Source organism: Emydura macquarii, unplaced genomic scaffold (assembly GCF_026122565.2).
Source record: "Emydura macquarii macquarii isolate MOO-44397 ecotype Brisbane River unplaced genomic scaffold, CSIRO-AGI_Emac_v2 contig_1386, whole genome shotgun sequence".
Lineage (NCBI taxonomy): Eukaryota > Metazoa > Chordata > Testudines > Chelidae > Emydura > Emydura macquarii.
The window spans coordinates 1897081-1917597 of NW_027131523.1; the positions used below are offsets into that span (position 1 = coordinate 1897081).

The following is a 20517-nucleotide window of genomic DNA, read 5'->3' on the forward strand; positions in this document are numbered from 1 at the left end:
CCGTGACACGCCAGCCACGGTGGGGCATCGGGGCAAGGCACAATCCTTTTGCACGCCCACCGTGCGGGAAATCCGTGCAAATCCTGCTCTGCTGCCCCAATCTGGCACTGTGGCTGCACGGCTACCCCGTTAGTAATCAGGGCTAGCCACGTTCCTTTAACACACCGGGGACACGCCAGATTAGTGCAGCTCACAGCCACCTTGCACGCCCGTCCGCCCACACGGGACTCTGGTGCAATTTTGCACTACACGTGGCAGATGCGTACAAATCACACCCGCCACTCCCCATCTTTGCACATCAATCACCCAGCAAATTAGTGCAAATTACATTCGTTTTGAACAACCACCACATGAAAATGCGGCATGAATCCCACTCGTTTTGTCCATTGCATGGTGAATCCGTGCAACACACACTTGTTTTGCACACCCACCACAGGGGAAATCGGTGCAAGTTACCCCCATTTTGCATCTCCGCTGCACTGGCAGATTAGCACGAATCAACCCGTTTTGCACACTTTAGCACACTGGCTAAGCAGCGGATTAGACCAAGACACACTCATTTTACACGCCCACTGCTTGGGAGATCTGTGACAATCCTCCCTCCCCCCCTGCATTTTGGTCATCAGCTACGTGCAAATCACACTTGTTCGACTCACCCACTGTGGCGGCAATTAGCATGAAGATCTTTTGCACATTGATCGCACGATGGAGCCGTGCAAATGGCACGCAGGCTTGTGCACAACTGCCACATGCCTCTTGCACACCCCCCCGGGGCAAACGCCCCTCCATGTTGCACGGCCCATCCACGCTGCCTGGCGGATGGATGCCAGAGATGCCTGCTTCACACGGATCTGTGCACACAGCGCGTGAGAAAGGCCCAGACACCAACTGGGACCAGCACAGCATCTCCCAGCTCCGCCACGGCAGGGCACGTTCCAAGTCCCTGAAGAGCTGGGTTCGGGGGGGCGGGTCCGGGATCCAGAATTCCTGTCCCCTCCACACACACACACACCCCCCCCCCGAACCTGCAGTCCCAACACGCCGGGCAGGGAAGAAACAGAAGAGGAGGCTTAGACGGGAGGGTGATCCACAAAACAGATCCAGTGCGGCAGGCTTAAGCGTCGCTGATTTCAAAGGTTCCTTTGTTTCAGGACATAATCATGGCGAAGGATGGGGGGCCGGGAGCCCCCTAGAAGCACAGGGGGATTGTCCCGAGTTTTGGGGCAGGGGCAGGCTGATTTCTGCAACTCCGTCGCTGTCCTCCTGCAGGGGACGAAGCCGGGGGCGCGCTGGGAATTAAGGCTTATGCTTCTGCATAGAAAAACGTGTAAACTGTGAGAGGGGAAGGGAGGCTGGCGGGGGTACGGGGGCGGAAGGCACTGGAGTCCGTTCCAGAGACGCAAGGGGTTCGAAAGCAGCCACTGATTCTGGTCTCAGCCCTTGGGGTCAATCCAGAGTCACTCCTGAATCTCAGCTCCCCGGCGTCGATCCGGAGTCACTCTTGACTGCAATGGGGGCAGGACCAGATCCTGATCTCAGCCCCCTGCAGTCAGTCTGGAGTCATCCCAGAATCTCAGCGCTCCGAGGTCAATCCGGAGTCACTCCCTGACTGCAGTGGGGGCAGGGGCAGATCCCGAGTCATTAATGTAGCGAGAGGTTCAAGATCCGATCCTGGCATCGGGGTCAGAGCCCAGCACAGAGGAAGGCTCCAGGTCAAACCAAGCAGAGGAGGAGGCTGAAGGTCAAACCCGAGCCGGAGACCCGAGCGTTGCAGGGTTTGAAAGGCAGGTGGACGGGGCTGAGGGTCAACGTCGGAGAGGTCAAAGGTCAGTCTCGAATCGCTGGGGGCCCACCGGCGGAAACACGCCAGGGGCGGGTCAAACGCAAGTTACAAGATGCCACAGGCCAACGGGCGCGAAACGGGAAGGGGGTAAAGAGTCAACCGACAAGTCTCATGGGGTCGCCGGTCATCGCACAGCCACCTGAGGTCAAAGGTCAAACCCCAACCGGGGTCGCAGGTCGGCGTCACAGGCCATCTCGCAGCCGTGGAAGGTCAGAGCTTCTGCCCCCGTGTGGAGTGATAAGGCGCTAGCAAAACGTACGGGGCCAAAGCGCCCCCCGAAGCGATGGAAGGTCAGAGGTCAAACCCAAACCCTGGGGCTGACGGGCAAACCAGGCGAGTCACATCAGAGGTTGCAGACGGGTCTCAGCGTGGGGCTGGTAGGTCACGACCACATTGCAGGATGTTAAATGCCAGGGTCAAACGGCCAAGCGAAGGTCATGGGGTTAAAGGTCAAAGAAAACTCGGGGCTAAAGGTCACGGAGCTGCATGAAAGGTCAAAGGTCAATTCTACAAGGGGCCAAAGGTCAAACAAAGCTCTTGGGGCTAACACACGAGTCAAGGCAGCAAGAGGTTAAAGGTCAAATTCGACGTGGGGCAAAGGTCAAGCAAAAAACTCAAAGGGGTCATGAGATCAGATCAAGCCCTGGAGACCGAAAGGTCAACCCCTTGCTACAGCCAATCACGGCCGAGCAGCACGAGGTTAAAGGTCGAACCCGACGCCGGGGTGAAAGGTCAAAGAAAACGAGGTTTAGGCATTCGACCAACCCGAGTCAACCGGCCACTCAGACAACGTCAGGAAGGGTCAGGGTTTGACGCGTGTCCTCACGAGAAGCGCAGCGAGACGCGCTGAGGTTTCCTGTCTTTAGATGCTTTGGCCTAATTCCACAAACACGAGTTCCGCGGACGAGTTATTTCAACTCCGAAAAAATGCAAAGGAAGCTCCAAAACCCGACAGAAGGCCAGCGCGATGCAGGCAGCCCAGCCTGGCTGGAATATTTGACCGTGGGCATGTAACAGGCAGCCAGTCGTCCAACCAGCTGACGGTCTTGGACCGGACAGGCCACTGCCTGATCCACGGATGTTGTCTGACCAACCAATTGACCGACCAGTTGACTTGCTGGACCGGTCACTTGATCGCCCAATGGCCATGATTTAATTGGACTGACCACGTGACACTGTCGGACCAGTCCGTTGACCAGGTAATTGACTCTCTTTGACCAGCCAATCGGCCGACTCGCCAGCCCTGAACACGCTCTCCCTGCTCACGGGAACCTTCAAGGACGGGAGGCATCGGGTCAGGCCCGACGCCGGAGGTTTAATGGTTAACGTGACCCGGGGAAAGGCCCCGCCACCAAACGGACGGTTCCATGGGGGGTTAAAGGGCAAACCGACGTCAGAGCCGCAGAGGAAAGCTCAGACCCAGCGCTGGGGGCTAGTGGGGGGCAGTTGGCCGGCTCTAACTGGGTGGGATGTGGGGGGCGGTTGCATCTCTGGAATGGCCCCTAGTTCTCCTTACCCCGGCTGGGGTGGGGAAGCCGCGGGGGATGCCGAAAAGCAAGGCGCAGAGGTCTCAGCGGCGCCCCCTCCAGGTTACCTAGAGGACGGGCTGCTGCACTCCGAGGCGGGGCAGCAGAACTGGTGGACGTCCTCGCCCTCCAAGTCATCCCTGGCGGGGGGGTGAGGGGGGAGACAGAGAGACAGGGACAGACAGACAGGTTAGACCCAAAGCGCTCACGACACAGGACGCCCCCGCCTGGGGAGGAGGCACTGCACCCCTCCCCTTCCCCAGGGGAGGGGCGTGGGAGAGCAGGATGGCAGGAGTGTGAGAGCTGCCTGGAGGGGGGAGACATGGAAGGGGAGAGAGAAACTAGACACCAGACCCCACTGCCCTCCCAGAGCTGGGGAGAGAACCCAGGAGTCCTGGCTCCCAGCCCCTCCTGCTCTAACCACTAGACCCCACTCCCCTCCCAGAGCTGGGGAGAGAACCCAGAGCTGGGACCCCACTCCCCTCCCAGAGCTGGGGAGAGAACCCAGGAGTCCTGGCTCCCAGCCCCTCCTGCTCTAACCACTAGACCCCACTCCCCTCCCAGAGCTGGGGAGAGAACCCAGGAGTCCTGGCTCCCAGCCCCTCCTGCTCTAACCACTAGACCCCACTCCCCTCCCAGAGCTGGGGAGAGAACCCAGGAGTCCTGGCTCCCAGCCCCTCCTGCTCTCACCACTAGACCCCACGCCCTTCCCAGAGCTGGGGAGAGAACCCAGGAGTCCTGGCTCCCAGCCCCTCCTGCTCTAACCACTAGACCCCACTGCCCTCCCAGAGCTGGGGAGAGAACCCAGGAGTCCTGGCTCCCAGCCCCTCCTGCTCTAACCACTAGACCCCACTCCCCTCCCAGAGCTGGGGAGAGAACCCAGGAGTCCTGGCTCCCAGCCCCCTGCTCTAACCACTAGACCCCACTGCCCTCCCAGAGCCGGGATAGAACCCAGGAGTCCTGGCTCCCAGTCCCTCCTGCTCTAACCACTAGACCCCACTCCCCTCCCAGAGCTGGGGAGAGAACCCAGGAGTCCTGGCTCCCAGCCCCTCCTGCTCTAACCACTAGACCCCACTCCTCTCCTTGCATCGGGGAGGGAGCCCAGGCCTCCTGGCAGACGCTGGGTTTGTGGCGGGGGGCAGAGGGGGGGGCTGAGTGGAGGTGAGGGGCTGGCTGGCTTACCTGCACTCTGCCTGCCGGGCGGGGGGAGCTAGCTGCGCGTGGAGACCCGAGTGAGCAGCACAGCAGTACTGGTGCAGAGTGGGAGATGCGGAGGACCTATAGAGTGCGGCAGAGAGACAGCGACAGGGAGAGACGCAGGGGGGCTGGATGGAGGGGGGGGGGGGAACAGAGGGAGAGAGGGGGGGGGGGTGATGGAGGGGGGGGAGGTGTGCATGGGTGGGGGGCAGAGGGTGTGAAAGAGGGGAGAGGGAGAGAGAGATGGAGGGGGTGTAGGGGGACGGGTGGGTGGATGGAGGGGGTGTAGGGGGACAGAGAGATAGGGGGTGTAGGGGTATGGATGGATGAAGGGGGTGTAGGGGGATGGGTGGATGGATGGAGGGGGTGTAGGGGGACGGGTGGATGGATGGATGAAGGGGGTGTAGGGGGACGGGTGGATGGATGAAGGGGGTGTAGGGGGTGTAGAGGGGTGGATGGGTGGGTGGGTGGACGAAGGGGGTGTAGGGGACGCAGAGATAGAGGGGGTGTACGCAGATAGATCGACGGGGGAGCGGGGTACATGGGGACAGGCAGTGAGACAGATGGGGGGGGGGCGGCCAGATGGACAGAGCGAGTGACAGACAAAAGGGAGGAAGAGAAGAAAAAACACCAAGTCAGGAAGGAGCAGGACAGCACTGAGCAGACAGACAGCCCAGCCCAGCGACCGGGGGGGGGAGCCGAGCCCCCCAGCCCAGAGCCGGACACTGAGAGCAGCACAGCCAGCCACGGAGAGAGACAGACAGCGCGGGGCCCACGGGACGCCACGGCAGAGAGAGACACGGGGCCACGGAGAGAGACAGGCTGGCCGAGGGCCACGGGACAGGCCACGGAGAGAGCCCGGCGGGGCCGCGTGGGACGAACCCTGTAGCCGCGGGCGGAGAGAGAGAGAGAGAGAGAATGGCGCAGAGCCACGCCGGGCCACGGAGCCACGTACAGACAGCCACGCCGGGCCACGGCGCCATGGGGAGAGAGGCCCACGCAGGGCCACGGGTGCACGGAGAGGGACAGGATGGCCAGGTGGACAGCACCGGGGCCGGCTTCGCTTCCCACTGGGGCAACGAGGGGCCCAGCGCGAGAGGGCCGAGGGCACGGACCGGGGAGACAGAGACGAAGGCTGCACAGCTGGGACAGGAGAGGGGATTGGGGGGGGGGGGATCCTTTGGGATCTAGAGCGGTTCCCGGATGGGAAGGACGCAGGGGGCCTGGCGGTACCGGGAGCTGGGTGGGTCGAGAAGGGGGAAGGCCGGGGGCAGAAGAGAACAGGATCCCCTGCGACCCAGCGGGGCAGCCGGGTGGGAATCCAGAACAGCTGGTCGCACGGCGGCAGGGGAGCTCCTGGCAAGAGCCAGCTCCCCCCGCCCTCGCTCGGCTCCAATGCCTGCCCCCGCTGCTGCCGCCCCCCCAAAACCCGAACGCACAGCCGAGCACCGAGAGGCAGAGACGGCCCCGCACCCCGCCAGCACGGCCCCAGCCTGGGCCGGCAAACAGCCACCAATGCTGCACCCAAGAGACTCCGTCCTCCCCCGCCGCCCCCCCTCTAACCACTAGCCCCCACTCCCCTCCCAGAGCCAGGCAGAGAACCCAGGAGTCCTGGCTCCCAGATCCCCCGCTCTAACCACTAGACCCCACTCCCCTCCCAGAGCCGGGCAGAGAACCCAGGAGTCCTGGCTCCCAGATCCCCCCCGCTCTAACCTCTAGACCCCACTGCCCTCCCAGAGCCGGGCAGAGAACCCAGGAGTCCTGGCTCCCAGATCCCCCCCGCTCTAACCACTAGACACCACTCCCCTCCCAGAGCCGGGACGGAAGCAAATATATTACGTTTACATTTATTTCCTCTTTCTAAAAACACTCATCCCAAGGTTGAAGGAAATGTTCGCCGGTGAAGCTACAGGAACCGGTTCCCGGTTGGGGGGGGGGAGATTTGTGGGGGGGTAGGAGAGAAATTAGGGCCCGCGGGGGAAACTGAGTCACGTCCCTAATTCATGGCACCAAAGACGTAAGGTTGCATCTCCCCGCCCCACGGCGCCCGTCCCTGACTGCCGGGGGAGACGCCCCCCCCGTCCAGCCCCCCACGCGGAGCCCCCCAGACACCAGCCCCCCCGTGACCCCCCGAACGCCAGCCCCTCTTGGCCAGCTCAGCCGCCGCCTGCACTCACGCGCTCCGTGGGGCAGAGTCCATCGCCGCCTCCCGGGCCACTCCTCGCGTCCCCGCGCCCGCCCCAGCCCCCGGGCGGCGGTGGGGGGCTGCCCCCCGGCGCAGAGACACCCCCGAGGGAGGGGTCCGGGCTGTGGGTCCGGGCGGGACAGACGCCCCCAGCGCCCCAGGAGAAGGGGTGTCACCACCAGGCTGCCATCAGCTGATCGGAAACAGCAGCGCCGTGGGGCAGCCAAAGGGGGCGGGGAGGAAAAGGGGGGGGGTTAACCCTGTGAGGGCTGGAGAGGTGCCTCCTTCCGGGTGCGAGAGGGGAGGGGCCCTGCCCTGCCCTGCCCACTACACCCCACTGCCCCTCCCAGAGCCAGGGAGAGAACCCAGGAGTCCTGGATCCCAGCTCCACCCCCCTGCTCTAACCACTACACCCCACTGCCCTTCCTAGAGCCAGGAGAGAACCCAGGAGTCCTGGCTCCCAGCCCCTCCCCCTTGCTCTAACCACTACACCCCACTGCCCTTCCCAGAGCCAGGGAGAGAACCCAGGAGTCCTGGATACCAGCTCCACCCCCCTGCTCTAACCACTACACCCCACTGCCCTTCCCAGAGCCAGGAGAGAACCCAGGAGTCCTGGCTCCCAGCCCCTCCCCCTTGCTCTAACCACTACACCCCACTGCCCTTCCCAGAGCCAGGAGAGAACCCAGGAGTCCTGGATCCCAGCTCCACCCCCCTGCTCTAACCACTACACCCCACTGCCCTTCCCAGAGCCAGGAGAGAACCCAGGAGTCCTGGCTCCCAGCCCCTCCCCCTTGCTCTAACCACTACACCCCACTGCCCTTCCCAGAGCCAGGAGAGAACCCAGGAGTCCTGGCTCCCAGCCGCACCCCACCCCACAACCCACCCGAACCAGGGACGGTTCCAGCTGGGCCGGATGTCTCTGGCACAGCGGGGGGGGGGGGGGAGATTGACGTGGAGGGGGGAGGCTCACACACAGCCGGGCTGTCAACAGGAAGGGAGGGAGCTAGAAGGAACTGGGAGCGTCCCCCAGGCCTCTGAGCCTGCTGGGGTGGGAGGGAGCCAGGACCCTGGGTTCTTCCTCTGGCAGGGGAGTGGTGTCTAGTGGTCAGAGCAGGGGGGCTGGGAGCCTGGGTTCTCGCTCTGGCACTGGGCGGGGACTGGGGTCTAGTGGTTGCGCGGGCGGGGAGCTGTGAGCCCGGACTCCTGGGTTCTCTGCCGGCTGCTTCTGTGGACATTTCAGCTGCAGAGACGGGAACAGGCACTAGAGGGCAGAGTGGCTGCAAGATATCTCATATTCAGGATCAGGGGTTTGAGGAGAGACCCTACAATAACAAACCAGCCTGCGCCGCACAGCCCACACAGAAAATAGCGTGCAAGCATCTGGGGGAGGGGGTGTCTAGTGGTTAGAGCAGGGATGTCTAGGAGCCAGGACGCCTGGGTTCTCTCCCCAGCTCTGGGAGGGAGTGGGGGCTAGTGGTTAGAGCAGGGGGTGGGGTGTTTGTTCGGGAGACGGTAAGGTCGCTAATGTCCCCAGCTATTAATTCTCTTGCATTGAAGTCCTTGGGTTGGTAGGAGTAATAGGTAAAGAAACACTGGTTACTTAGCAACTCTTACTCTGCTTTCGGGAGTGAATTGTTTGTGGGTTGCGAACACTGGTGCGGGTGAGGGTGAGTGTGTTAATACACAATAGAGGTGAGAGGGAATAAACACATATCTCTGCTCAAGGATTTAACTTTCGACAGAAATCTACACCTAGAACCCGGGACCCTACAGATATCACAGGCCTCTATCGAGATTGACACCTGTAGGCAGGGAGCTGATAGATTCTGCAGTTCTCTGCAGAAATATACGTGTATCGCTAGGACTGGTACGGATTTCACAGCTGGCTACCCAAATATACCCCTAGAGCTGTGAATACAGATGTCACATGTACACGTCTTGCTATGAATAGTGTGGACTGCACAGAAATCCAGGCGCCCGGCGAGCAATATTACAGCGCGGCTCGGCAGAGTTTTATTTTTATGGTTTTCCAGTTTTGACGAACCATCTTGTTGATTTTTAAGCCTTTTTCCCCCCGTTTGGATCCATTTACATTTTCACAGTGGTGCAAAATTATGGGTTTCATGACTTTCCCCCTCCCAGTTTTTATCAATTTAAAATTCCGCAGCTGCAAAAAATGACAGCGGAGGTCAGACATGGCAGGAGTCAGCCAAGGATTATTTCATGGCGGAGGGTGTTGAGATGCAAACAGGTAACGTTTTCTAACCACGAAAACACAAACCATCAAACTCAGACGTCAAAACGTACGAAAAGTGAAGATCCTGAAACGGAATTTGAATACGTTCTCAAAAAGCACGTTTCTTACTGTGCCTGTCTGAAAAAGCTGATTATTACCAATGGAAAAAAGTTTTCCATTGGCTTGTGTGTGCATGGTGAAATCTACATCTGTTGACAAAAATCTAACCCTTCCCCGCTTGGTTATAGATTTCATAACTATCTACAGAAAGCTCTTAATAGATTGAAATGCTGGCTACAGAAATATACACCCACATCTATGAATACGGCATTGTATTCCCAGATCCACAAAAATATCGGTGCTCGTGATCTAATATTGATAGATACGCGTAAATCTAGGACTGTGATCTAAGATAGCCACCGCTAGATACAGAAATTGACACAGACGTCTGTGACTGTTATATTCCTAGATCGTATTAATTATATTACGTATTATAATATATTCATAGATCTACACATATCCTGGAGAATAGAATAGAATAGAATAATAGCTATATGTGTCCATTTCTATCAATAGGATCGCATTGTATTTATTTACACGTCTTTATGAATATTATCGTTTCCGAGATCATTAGATCGTCTAGTCTGACTTCTTGAATCACAGGCCAGAGAATTTCACCCCGTCACCCATGTCCTGAGCCCAGAGACTTTACTTAAAGATCTGAACACGAGTTCTGTGTAAGCTCGAAAGCTTGTCTCTCACCAACAGAAGTTGGTCCAATAACAGAGATATTCCCTCGCCCACCTTGTCTCTTCAGTTAGAGTAAAGCATTTCAGTGCTCAGAAAACTAAACTCTTGAGAACGGGGGAAACTGAGGCCCCACCAATGCCCATGGCCCGTGCCATGACATGTATTCGATTGAGATACGGCCAGACAATCGACCCCCTTGCTAGCTCAGAGCACCTCTGGCTGGTATCATGGCCAACCCCACATGCTTCGGAGGAAGGTGGGGCAAAAACAACAAGATTGTCCACTAAAGGAAAACATCCTTCCTGCCCCTCCAGGCACATGGCTGCAGCCCTGAAGCATGAGATTGGGTTAGAGTAAATGATCATAACACAGAGTCGCAAGTGTTAGGAGTGGTGGAGGGCAATACAAGGGATCCTGTTGACCCCAAAGTGCAAGAAAAAAGGGAAAAGTCGGGGGAATTCATCAAGTACGATTATTGTATACCACATTACAGTTCTAGACACCACACATCCAGCTAGGGATATGAATGATACTGTAATATAACATCACATGACACGTTAGCTCTACCTGTATATCTGTGGCTGTAATCTGCCCTGGATATACACACAACATGCACATCTCTAGGGTTCTATTATAAAAGATCAAATCAACTGAGCAGTAAGAAATGTTATTAATATACAGTCATTGACATCTCTTCCCGATACGTGTGTGTGTAAAATACTGTATTGCTAGACACAGACACGTAGCTAAGAGACGGCCTAGTCAAATGTTAGTATATGACTTTATAGTCAGGTACATGCACATCCTCATGCGTGGATATGCAAATATATCTGACTATTATCTGACTAGCGATATGCAGATAGCTAGCAGAGTACAGCAGAGCACTGTAGGATACATCGTATAACGTGTGCCTGTACATACATAGCGATACCTACGAATATTGCGATACCCAGAGACACACCTACAGCCGTTATTAAGTATAGTAACAGCTATGCATCTACGCTTGTGTGTGTCTGTTTATGTTTAGAAACACCTACGAGTATAATGATATTCATAGATACTCATACAGCTATTCACTTATTAGTAATTAATTGTATTCCATTAATAGATCGGAATTATTACACACAGAGCCGGGAATACAGACACTCGTATGATAGGATACTATGCCCAGATACACCGAGCGCTAGCGTTATAGAGATCTGTGTATTCTCACCCAGGTGTATATCTTTGTCTCTCTCTCTATATTTATAACACCTGTGTATATAACATGATCCTCATCTCCCCATAGAGCTGTTAATACCTATTCATAATATTACACTAGTCCTAGCTACCGACAGAAATATACACGCATGGTTTTGAATATAACACAGAGCTCAGAGCTACGTGTGTATATGCCGAGACAAAAATGAAGGTGAGATTGAATTCCTATCATTTATCAAATTCCTAGTCATACGTGAATATGTCTGTGTATAATATGATATCGATCATATCAGAATCCCTCCATACACAACCTACACCATCTGATATTAACCCAGCATGGACAAACCATGATCTGCCCTTCATTCTGTCCCTTTGGCTGTGCAGGATAGTGATTATTAGAGTTTTATCATGTTTAGAGATTTCTAATCATTAGCCATTTATAATGCAACCTCGCAAATCCTATGTGACAGCCATGTTTCGCAGTCACACTATTCACATAGGTGTCCACTGAATTCATTGTTAAATTGCGGGGGAGCTCTGTGTGTGTGTGTGTGGGTGGGTGGGTGGTCCTGCCGCCCCCTGCTGGAGGGGCTGGGTGCTGCAGAGCGTGTGTGTGAGATTTACATCTGATCCCATCAGCTGCCTTCAGCACCTGGATACATTTCTTCCCACAGACAGACACACGGCTGAGCTCCCATTGTAACACCGCGTCTCACAAGTCATCTCCGAGACAATACACCTACGGAGAGTGCGGCTTTTATTTTTTTTCCCCTAAATGATTAATTCTTCCAGCAGGCGTAACTACCTTGGGGGTTGTTTGTTTTTTTTTTTCCTAGCAACTTTTTTTTTTCAGACGATAACACAAAAATGGCTGCCTTGGATCAGACCTATGGGCCCATCTACCCCGGCATCCCGCCTCCTCCACCCCAGATCACTGGTGAGAGCTCCTCTCCAACACTGCCTGCCACTCCGGCCTGCCCGGTTTCCGGAAGATGAAGTCAAACAGGAACAGGTGCAGGCACAGGCGGCTAGGATGAGCCGCGGCATGGAAGACTCACGGAGCTTGGCTTGTTTAGCTGCACCAGACAAAGCCTGGGGGGAGAGGCCTCGCTCTATAAATACATCACAGCGAAACACCGGGGGGGGGAGAGGAGTCATTTCAGTGACGCGCCAGTGTAGACACAAGAACCGAGGATATAAACCGGCCACCAACAAGTGTAAGCTGGAAACGAGGCGCCGGTTTCTACCCATCGGAGCAGTGCCCTTCTGGAAGAGCCTCCGCGCGGAGAGCGGTGGGGTGACAAAACAAAGCTCCCTGGGTCCGGGACAAGTGTATGGTACGACGAGGCATGGAGCGGATCTGCGCCGGCCGGAGATGGGACACTGGCCGGGGCAGGCGCTGAGTTACTGCAGCCCGTTCTTACCAGGTGCCTGGCTGGTGGGTCTGGCCCACATGCTCAGGGTCTAACGGATCGCCAGATTTGGGGTCGGGAAGGAATTTCCCCCCGGTCAGATTGGCAAAGACCCCGGGGGGCTTTTGCCTTCCTCTGCAGCGGGGGGCACGAGCCCCTTGCAGCTTTCAACTAGTGTAAACGGTGGAGCCTCTGGGACGCGAAGTCTTTAAACCGGGATCCGAGGACGTCAGCAACTCGGGCAGAGGTTGTGGGTCTGGTACAGGGGTGGGTGCTTCTGTGGCTTGCGATGTGCAGGTCAGACTCAATGACCATGATGGGCCCACCTGGCCTTAGAGTCTGAGTCTGTGAGAGCAGACCCACAGGCCCATCTACCCCGGCATCCTGCCGCCTCCCCCCCAGAGCAGACCCACAGGCCCATCTACCCCGGCATCCTGCCGCCTCCCCCCCAGAGCAGACCCACAGGCCCATCTACCCCGGCATCCTGCCGCCTCCCCCCCCAGAGCAGACCCACAGGCCCATCTACCCCGGCATCCTGCCGCCTCCCGCCCAGAGCAGACCCACAGGCCCATCTACCCCGGCATCCTGCCTCCTCCCGCCCAGAGCAGACCCACAGGCCCATCTACCCCGGCATCCTGCCGCCTCCCGCCCAGAGCAGACCCACAGGCCCATCTACCCCGGCTTCCTGCCTCCTCCCGCCCAGAGCAGAGCAGACCCACAGGCCCATCTACCCCGGCATCCTGCCGCCTCCCCCCCAGAGCAGACCCACAGGCCCATCTACCCCGGCTTCCTGCCGCCTCCCCCCCCAGAGCAGAGCAGACCCACAGGCCCATCTACCCCGGCATCCTGCCGCCTCCCCCCCCAGAGCAGACCCACAAGCCGGGTTCCCTCCAGGAGGGGTGGCAGGGACACACACACACACACACACACACGTCTCTCCCACCCTCTCACACACACACCTGCATCCCTCCAGCTGCTTGATGATGACTCAAACTCCAGCTATGAATTAATCCAGGAAAGGGGGGGGGGGATTTATTTTTAGTAACAATGCCGATTCCAGCCCCCACCCCCACCCCTCTAGGCTTCATAACAACCAGGCATTCCCCATATGGCCCCCCGAATACCCACTCAACCTGACCTGCCACCCCCCGAAATCGCCCCCAGCCTGCACTCCCCACTGCACCTGCGCCACTTTGTTATGGTAGGGTCTCTCTGGGTACACCAGATTGTTTATCGTAGGGTCTCTCTGTGTGTCCCTGTTTGTTATTACGGAGTCTTTCTGATTTGGTTATTGTAGAGGCTGTCTGCATACTTCAGTGAGTTTATTGTGGAGTCCTTCTGGTTTGTTATTGTAGGGTCTCTCTTCTCTCTCAGTTTATTTTCGGGTTTCTGCGTGTGGCCCCCTATTTGCTATTCTGAAGGCTCTCTGATTTGTTACTGCAGGATCTCCCTGTGTATGCTGGTTTGTTTATTGTGGGGGGTCTCTGGGTTGTTTATTGTAGGGTGCCCTTTGCTGATGATGCGCCAGCCTCCAAGTCCCTCCCGCCCCGTTCTCCACCCCACAGCTGGTGCAGCCAAGGGCAAATAAAGCCAGACACAGGAGAGGCTCATGAGGAAACCGAGGAGGAGGTGAATGAAACAGATGAAAGATGGAAGACGTAGCTGCATCCTAGTGCCAGGGAGCCCGCCCCATGCAGTGTTGTATGCAGCTGTTCCTCCACTGCCCCACCCCAGAGGAGGCTGCATCTCAGCACTGGGCGAGCCGCCCCTGTGCAGCATTATGTGTGGCCGTTCCTCGGCTGCCCCGCCCCAGAGGTGGCTGCACCCTGTGAATCTCGCCTACTGTAGACACAGCTGTTGGGAGGCTGGTGCTGTGTATGTTTCTGGTTGCCATGGAAACATATCCTGGCAGCCCTACATTGTCAGTCCTCCTCCGAGCTGTCAGCTCCCCCCACCCCCCCCCAAGTCTCCAAGCAACCTCCTGCTACATTAGCCTCCACGTTCAACTACCACCCACCCCTAGCAACACAGCCCAGCCACTGTCTGGGGAGAGAACCCAGGCATCCGGGCTCCCAGCCCCTCCCCCCAGCTCTAACCACTGGACCCCACTACCCTCCCACCTCTTGGGGGCGGGGGCGAGCCAGGACTCCTGGGTCCTATCCCAGCTCCGGTAGGGGACGGAGGTCTGGGGGGGTCAGAGCAGGGCGGGGTGGGGAGCCAGGACTCCTGGCTTCTCTCCCTGGCTCTCGGAGGGAAATGGGGTCTGGCGGGTCGAGGTGGGGGGGGGGAAGGGAGAGGCTGGGTGTCTCCACCCCCGCCCGACAGCCCTGCTGTTCCTGCCAGCTGGCACCGGCGGCTTGGCCCCCTGCCCGGCTGCGGGGACGGGGGGTGGCAACGCCAGGCTCTCAGCCTAATGATGCTATCTCGGGCGTGTTGGCGCCACATCGCAGCTCTGTTGCAACACGCGCCGTTGGCGCGGGGCCGGGGCGACCGGGGCCCGATCGGCATCCCAGCCCCTCGGCGCCCCTGTGACGCCGCACGGCCCCGGCCCGTCCCGAAGGCCTCGCGCCAGGGGGCCACGGCGAGCGAGCTCAGGCCACCGGCCCAGCTGGCGAATCCCCCGCCCGCCGGCCAGCCTCAGAGACCGGAAGCTCCCCGCCCCCCCGTCCCGCCCGTGCCGGTCTCAGCACAGCCGAGCGGCCCAGCCCCCCACACCCGATGCAAAATCGTGCCGATGCCAGGAAGCGCCACCAGGCCCAAACCAGCCTCCCGAGCCCAGGCGGTTTCCCCCGACACCAGCCGGGACACAAGGGCCTGGGAACACGCCCGCGATTGGGGCGCCGAGGCGGGGTCAAGGCGGGAGGGACAGGCCCGGTCACCGCCCATCATGACACCGACCCGCCGTGAGACGACGCCACGCCGTGCCCCGCCGGGCCCCCCGCGCCTCTGCCTGCGGGCCGAAGGCGGCGGGAAAGTCCCAGCCTGGCGGGACGGCCCAGCACCCCCTCTTGGGGCAGGGGATTGGCACAACACAAGATCTCCCCCAGCCACTGAAGAAGGGGTGACCCGAGCAATAGCATCCCATCCCGACACCGGGGCCCAGTTCTGGGCGACGGGAGAGCACCACGGCACAGCCAGACAACCCTGCCCCCAACACAACGCACGGGATGGAACATGCTATGGGGAGTGGGGCCTAGTGGTTAGAGCGGGGGGAAGGGGGGGAGCCAGGACTCCTGGGTTCACTTCCATCTCACCCCCACTCTCTGAGCCAGGGATAGAACCCAGGCGTCCAGGCTCCCAGTCCCCTGCTCTAGCCACTAGACCCCACACCCCTCCCAGCGCTGGGGAGAGAACCCAGGCATCCTGGCTCCCAGCTCCCCCCTGCTCAAGCCACTCTGTTATTTACATCAATATCTATGCACTGATCCAGCAATGTTGTGAGTACATATTGTGTTAACACAACACACACACACACACACACACACACACACACACAGTATCCATGTGGTGTTTAGAAGCAGTGGTTGTGTGTGTTATGTATAATATAGGAACAGGGGGAAATTGGAAATAATTGCTTGACTAATTAGATAATTAGCGGAGGGAAATTTTTCTATTCCCAGCTCTGGGCGGGGAGCAGGGTCTAGTGGTGAGAGCGGGGGAGGCTGGGAGCCAGGACGCCTGGGTTCTCTCCCCGGCTCTGAGAGAGGAGTGGGGGTCCAGAGGTAAGGGGGGGGCTGGGAGCCAGGACGCCTGGGTTCTGTGAATGTTTCCCATTCCCACGAGCGAAACGGCAGATTCTCCCCGCGGTTCTTTATCCGTTCGGTCGAACTGCCCCGAAGTTCGTGACAGGCGAGATTCTCGGGGAAGCCCCGGGACAGCTCAGACCTCGAAATGCACCAGTAGCGTGGCTCACACTGCAACAGCACCCCCGGGCCTGGATGGGGACCAGGCCCCTGTTGGGCCGGGCGCTGCCCAGATCCCGACCGAGATCACCCCGCGGGGCAGCCTGACACCCCCTTTCCCCATCCGTCTGCCCCCCCCCCCCCAGCACCCGCGAAAGCCGCTCTGCCCCACGCCGCTGGTGCACGGCGCAGCAGCCCCTTCGCCGCGCGGAGCCGAGCCCAGGAAATTGGGGTCTCCAGCCAGGCTGGACCTGAGATTCCCCCCCCCGGGCGGCTGTCCCCCCCCCTCGCCCTGCCACGCCACTCCAGGACACGTGTCTCTAGCCCATGCCACAGAGTCCACAGCGTCCCCTGCAGCCCCCCCCCCCCCCCGCCCCCAGCCAGTGCCCCTTGCCAGCAGAGGCCGGGGCCGCCCGCCACAAACACACCAAGTCACAGCCAAGGGGGGGGGGACACCTGTCTTACCCCCTGCCGGGGCCATGTGGATGCAGGCCCGGGAGGGACCGGAGATGGGCTGGGCCCGTCCCACGACCCCCCCATCCCGCGTCCGGCCGGGGAGGGAGGGGCAGATCTGTGGGCCAAAATGGGCCCGGATCAGACCGGGATGGAGGGGACTAAAACAGCCTGGGGGGCCCCGGGGAGGGGAGACGGCACGGCAAGCGGGGCGCGAGCCAATGCAGGCGGAGGAGGGACACGGCCACTGACCTGACGGTTCGGGAGTTCTCGCCGTCCGACCTGCGGAAGAGAGGGACAGAGAGACCAGGGTAAGCGACGGCAGCACCCCCAGCCGGACGCCCCTTTCCCCAGCCCCCCACCCCCAGCACCGAGACCGCAGGGCCCCCACCCCATTGCTGCTGGGGACCAGCGGGAGACAGGAATGAGGAAAGTAGCTGGGGCCAGGATTTGAACCCAGGCGTCCTGGATGTGCGGGGGGGGGAGGTGAAAGCCAGAGAGCGGGGGAAACCGCAGCTGAATCCAGACCTGCAGCCCCCCCCTGGAAACCCCCCAGCCCCAGAGCGGCCGGTGCCCCTCACTTCCGACCCACAGCCCCCAGCAGCCCAGCCCTGGGCGCCCCACACCCAGCGCTGTTTCCGGGGGGAGGGGGGGATGGGAACACACTCTCACTGGGGGAGGAAGGGGGCGTCAAATACAAATTGCTCCAGCTCCCGCTGCAATGGCGTCATGTGACATTGGGGGAGTTTGGGGAAAGCCCCTCCCCCCCCCCAGCCAGACCGTCCTGCCCTACAGGGGCCAGGCCCCGGGGCCTCCCCACAGACGCTGCGTCGGGGGTCGGGCAGGCGCCGGGCAGGCCAGGGTCCGCGATTCACATCAGGGCAACATGGCGGGGGGGAAGGGAAGAGACGGGGCCAAATTAAACAGCTCATTAACTAATTGGAGAAAAGGACTGGAGTCAGAGCAGGGACAGTGGGGAAGATTCATAGAACCCAGGTGTCCAGACCTCCAGAGCCCGCCGCTCTAACCACTAGGCTCCCCTCCCAGAGCTGAGGAGAGAACCCAGGCGTCCTGGTGCCCAGCCCCCACACTCTAACCACTAGGCTCCCCTCCCAGAGCCAAGGAGAGAACCCAGGCATCCTGGTGCCCAGCCACCCCCGCTCTAACCACTAGACCCCCCCCCCTCCCCAAGAACCCCGGAGCCCTGGCTCCCGTGTGGCCCCAGGCCAGGACTGGCTGGCTCCTAGGTGGGGGAAGGGGCTGGGGCATCACTGGCCCAGCAGCTCTGGCCGCCTGCCCCGGCACTGGGAGCCCAGTGGGGCTTTTTCCCAGGAACAGGTGGCGCAGCAGCAGGGGCCAGGGGTCAGGCGTCATCAGCCCACAGTTCCCACCGACAGCCCCATCTGCTGCCGTTTCCCGTCCTCCGAGGAGTGGGGGGGGGGAGACCAGCTGGCCACGTGAGCTTGAGATCTGAACCCCGGAGCCGGCGCCCCCTCTAGCGGGGAAAGGCCCACCCCCCATTCCCTGCTCCTCCAAGCCAGCCCCCCAACCTGGGGCCAGCTGGGAACAGGGCTATAATAATAACACACGCTACAGCCCATCCTCCGCCCCCACACCCACCTCCCCTCCCTCCCCCGGATCTGGCCCTGTGGGGTCAGAATGTTTTACAGACACCTCCACGCTGGGTGCTTAGCAGCTGCCATCTGGGATGGTAGGATGGCAATAGACACACGGGAACAGCTCTCCCGGTGCTGAGATGCAGCCATCTCTGGGGTGGGACAGCCGGGGAGCAGCCACACATAACGCCACACAGGGATGGCTCACCTGGCGCTACGATGCAGCCACCTCTGGGGCAGGGCAACTGGGGAACTGCTCCACAGCCATTTGGGATGGGAGGTGAAGAAGAAACCTGCCTCCTGCCCATGAAAATCCAGGGGAGGCGGCAGGGGTCTCCTGAGCTGGGCTTTGGCCCGGATGCCTGGGTTCACCCCCATACGCCCGGGGGAAGGCAGGGGACGCGAAGAAGCCCAGACAGAACAGGCTAAGCCGAGAATTAGAAGGTCACAAAGAACCGTTCGGCCCCGGGGCTGGATTCTGACCTCAGCACCCATGGGGCGGGGGGGCCAGATGCAGCCTAACTGCACGTTTCTCACCTGACAGATTCCTCGGCTGGGACCCAGGACGCCTGGGTTCTCTCCCCAGCTCTGTGGGGCAGTGGGATCTAGTGGTTAGATCGGGGGGGAGCTGGGAGCCAGGACTGCTGGGTTTTCTCCCCAGCTCGGTGGGGCAGTGGGGTTCAGTGGTTAGATTGGGGGGGGGGAGGGCTGGGACCCAGGACGCCTGGGTTCTCTCCCAGTGCCGGGAGGGGAGTGGGGTTCAGTGGTTAGAGCCGGAAGCCTGGGGAGCCAGGAACCCTACTTTCTCTCCCCGGCTCTGGGCGGGGGGAGCTCAGGCCCCTGCATTCCCCCGCCCGCCCCCCCAGCGCTCGCACTCCGGGTTCTGCTGAACACCTCGGCGCGGAGTGGGCGGTGGAAGCAAGACAGATTTGTGCTGCTTTAAGTCATTCGCAGCATCCAAACCACGTTGCTAATTTCTGAGCAGCGGGAGGAGGCGGCGCAGGGAAGGGAAGAGAACACGCGGCTGGAGACATCAATTCCCACCGCACACGCCCCACACGGCTCGCCTCAGCGCAGCCTGGCCCGCAGGGCTGAGGCAGGCCCCACAAAGCCGGCCCAGCTACCCCCAACGCCCCCCGGTGTCTCCCAGCTCACCGGATCCTCTCCAAAGCCTCTCGCAAACTTGCCAAGACCCCCATAAAATCCCCAGATCCCACCAAGGTCACCAGATCCCCAGTAAACCAACAGATCCGTCCTAAGGCACCAGATCCTCCCCCACGCGTGCAAAGTTCCCCAGATCCCCCCCCTCCCCCCCGAGATCATCCGGTCTCCTGCCACTCACACACCGTCCCTGGCCTAGGAGGAGACTGACCATGACTCAGAAGTGGGGGAGGGAGCTTTGGATTTTCTCGGGGGGGGGGGCGTGTTTTGGAGGGACAAACGGAAGCGCAGACAGCCCTGCGGCCCTGCGGGCGCTGGCAGGGCAGAGTGAAGGATCCGGGCCCTGGAAGAGCCGCCGCGCAGGATCCGTCGGGGTCAGGATCCCTTCAGAAGCCAAAGTGCAGCTGGGACCTGATTCCTTCCTAATGGGATGCTAAAGCGATGGAACCCAGGAGTCCTGGCTCCCAGCCCCCAGCTCCGACCACTAGCCCCCACTCCCCTCCCAGAGCGTGTTTGGAGCATGTTCGAGATCCCGCTGGCTCTCAGCAGATTCTAGAACCCCTGTTGCCAGGGCGTCTCTAGAACCCCCTGATGGTAGGCTTCCCGGGTGCAAGGTCTCAACACCCTCCTGCTGCCAGGAACGGTGTGGCTGGCTCCAGAACCCACCTGCTGCTAGATACGGCAGGACCACGCTCTAGAACCCCATGGTGCCAGGACTAGCAAAAGCCGTTCTGGAACCCCTGCTGCGAGAACCCACACTCTAGAAGACTCACGCTGTCATGACTCTAGAGTCCTCCTGGCAGAAGGCAGGTTGGGACCGTGATCTACCAACCCCAGCTAGAAGGACTGGAACCCCATCTCCAGCAATGCGTGGGGCAGACTCTAGAAGCCCCTGCTTCTTGCTGCATTGGGGTGTCACCTAGAGGACTTCCTGCTACTAGCTATGGGGCGGGATGGCTTGAGATTGTCCTGCCTCTAGGCTCCACAACCCCCAGGTCTGGGCAGCAGAGAGGAGCAGGTTCTAGAGCCCCCTTCT

General features: G+C 59.9%; 1 protein-coding gene across 1 annotated transcript in view; it reads right to left on the reverse strand.

The window, feature by feature from the left end:
• The window catches only part of IQSEC2 (IQ motif and Sec7 domain ArfGEF 2), a 41319-nt gene that overhangs the window by 18771 nt on the left and 2031 nt on the right, over nt 1–20517 (reverse strand). Inside the window, exon 2 of the mRNA XM_067552111.1 lies at nt 16957–16986. Within this exon, the coding sequence (XP_067408212.1) occupies nt 16957–16986 (30 nt within the window). The remainder of the gene's footprint in view (nt 1–16956; nt 16987–20517) is intronic.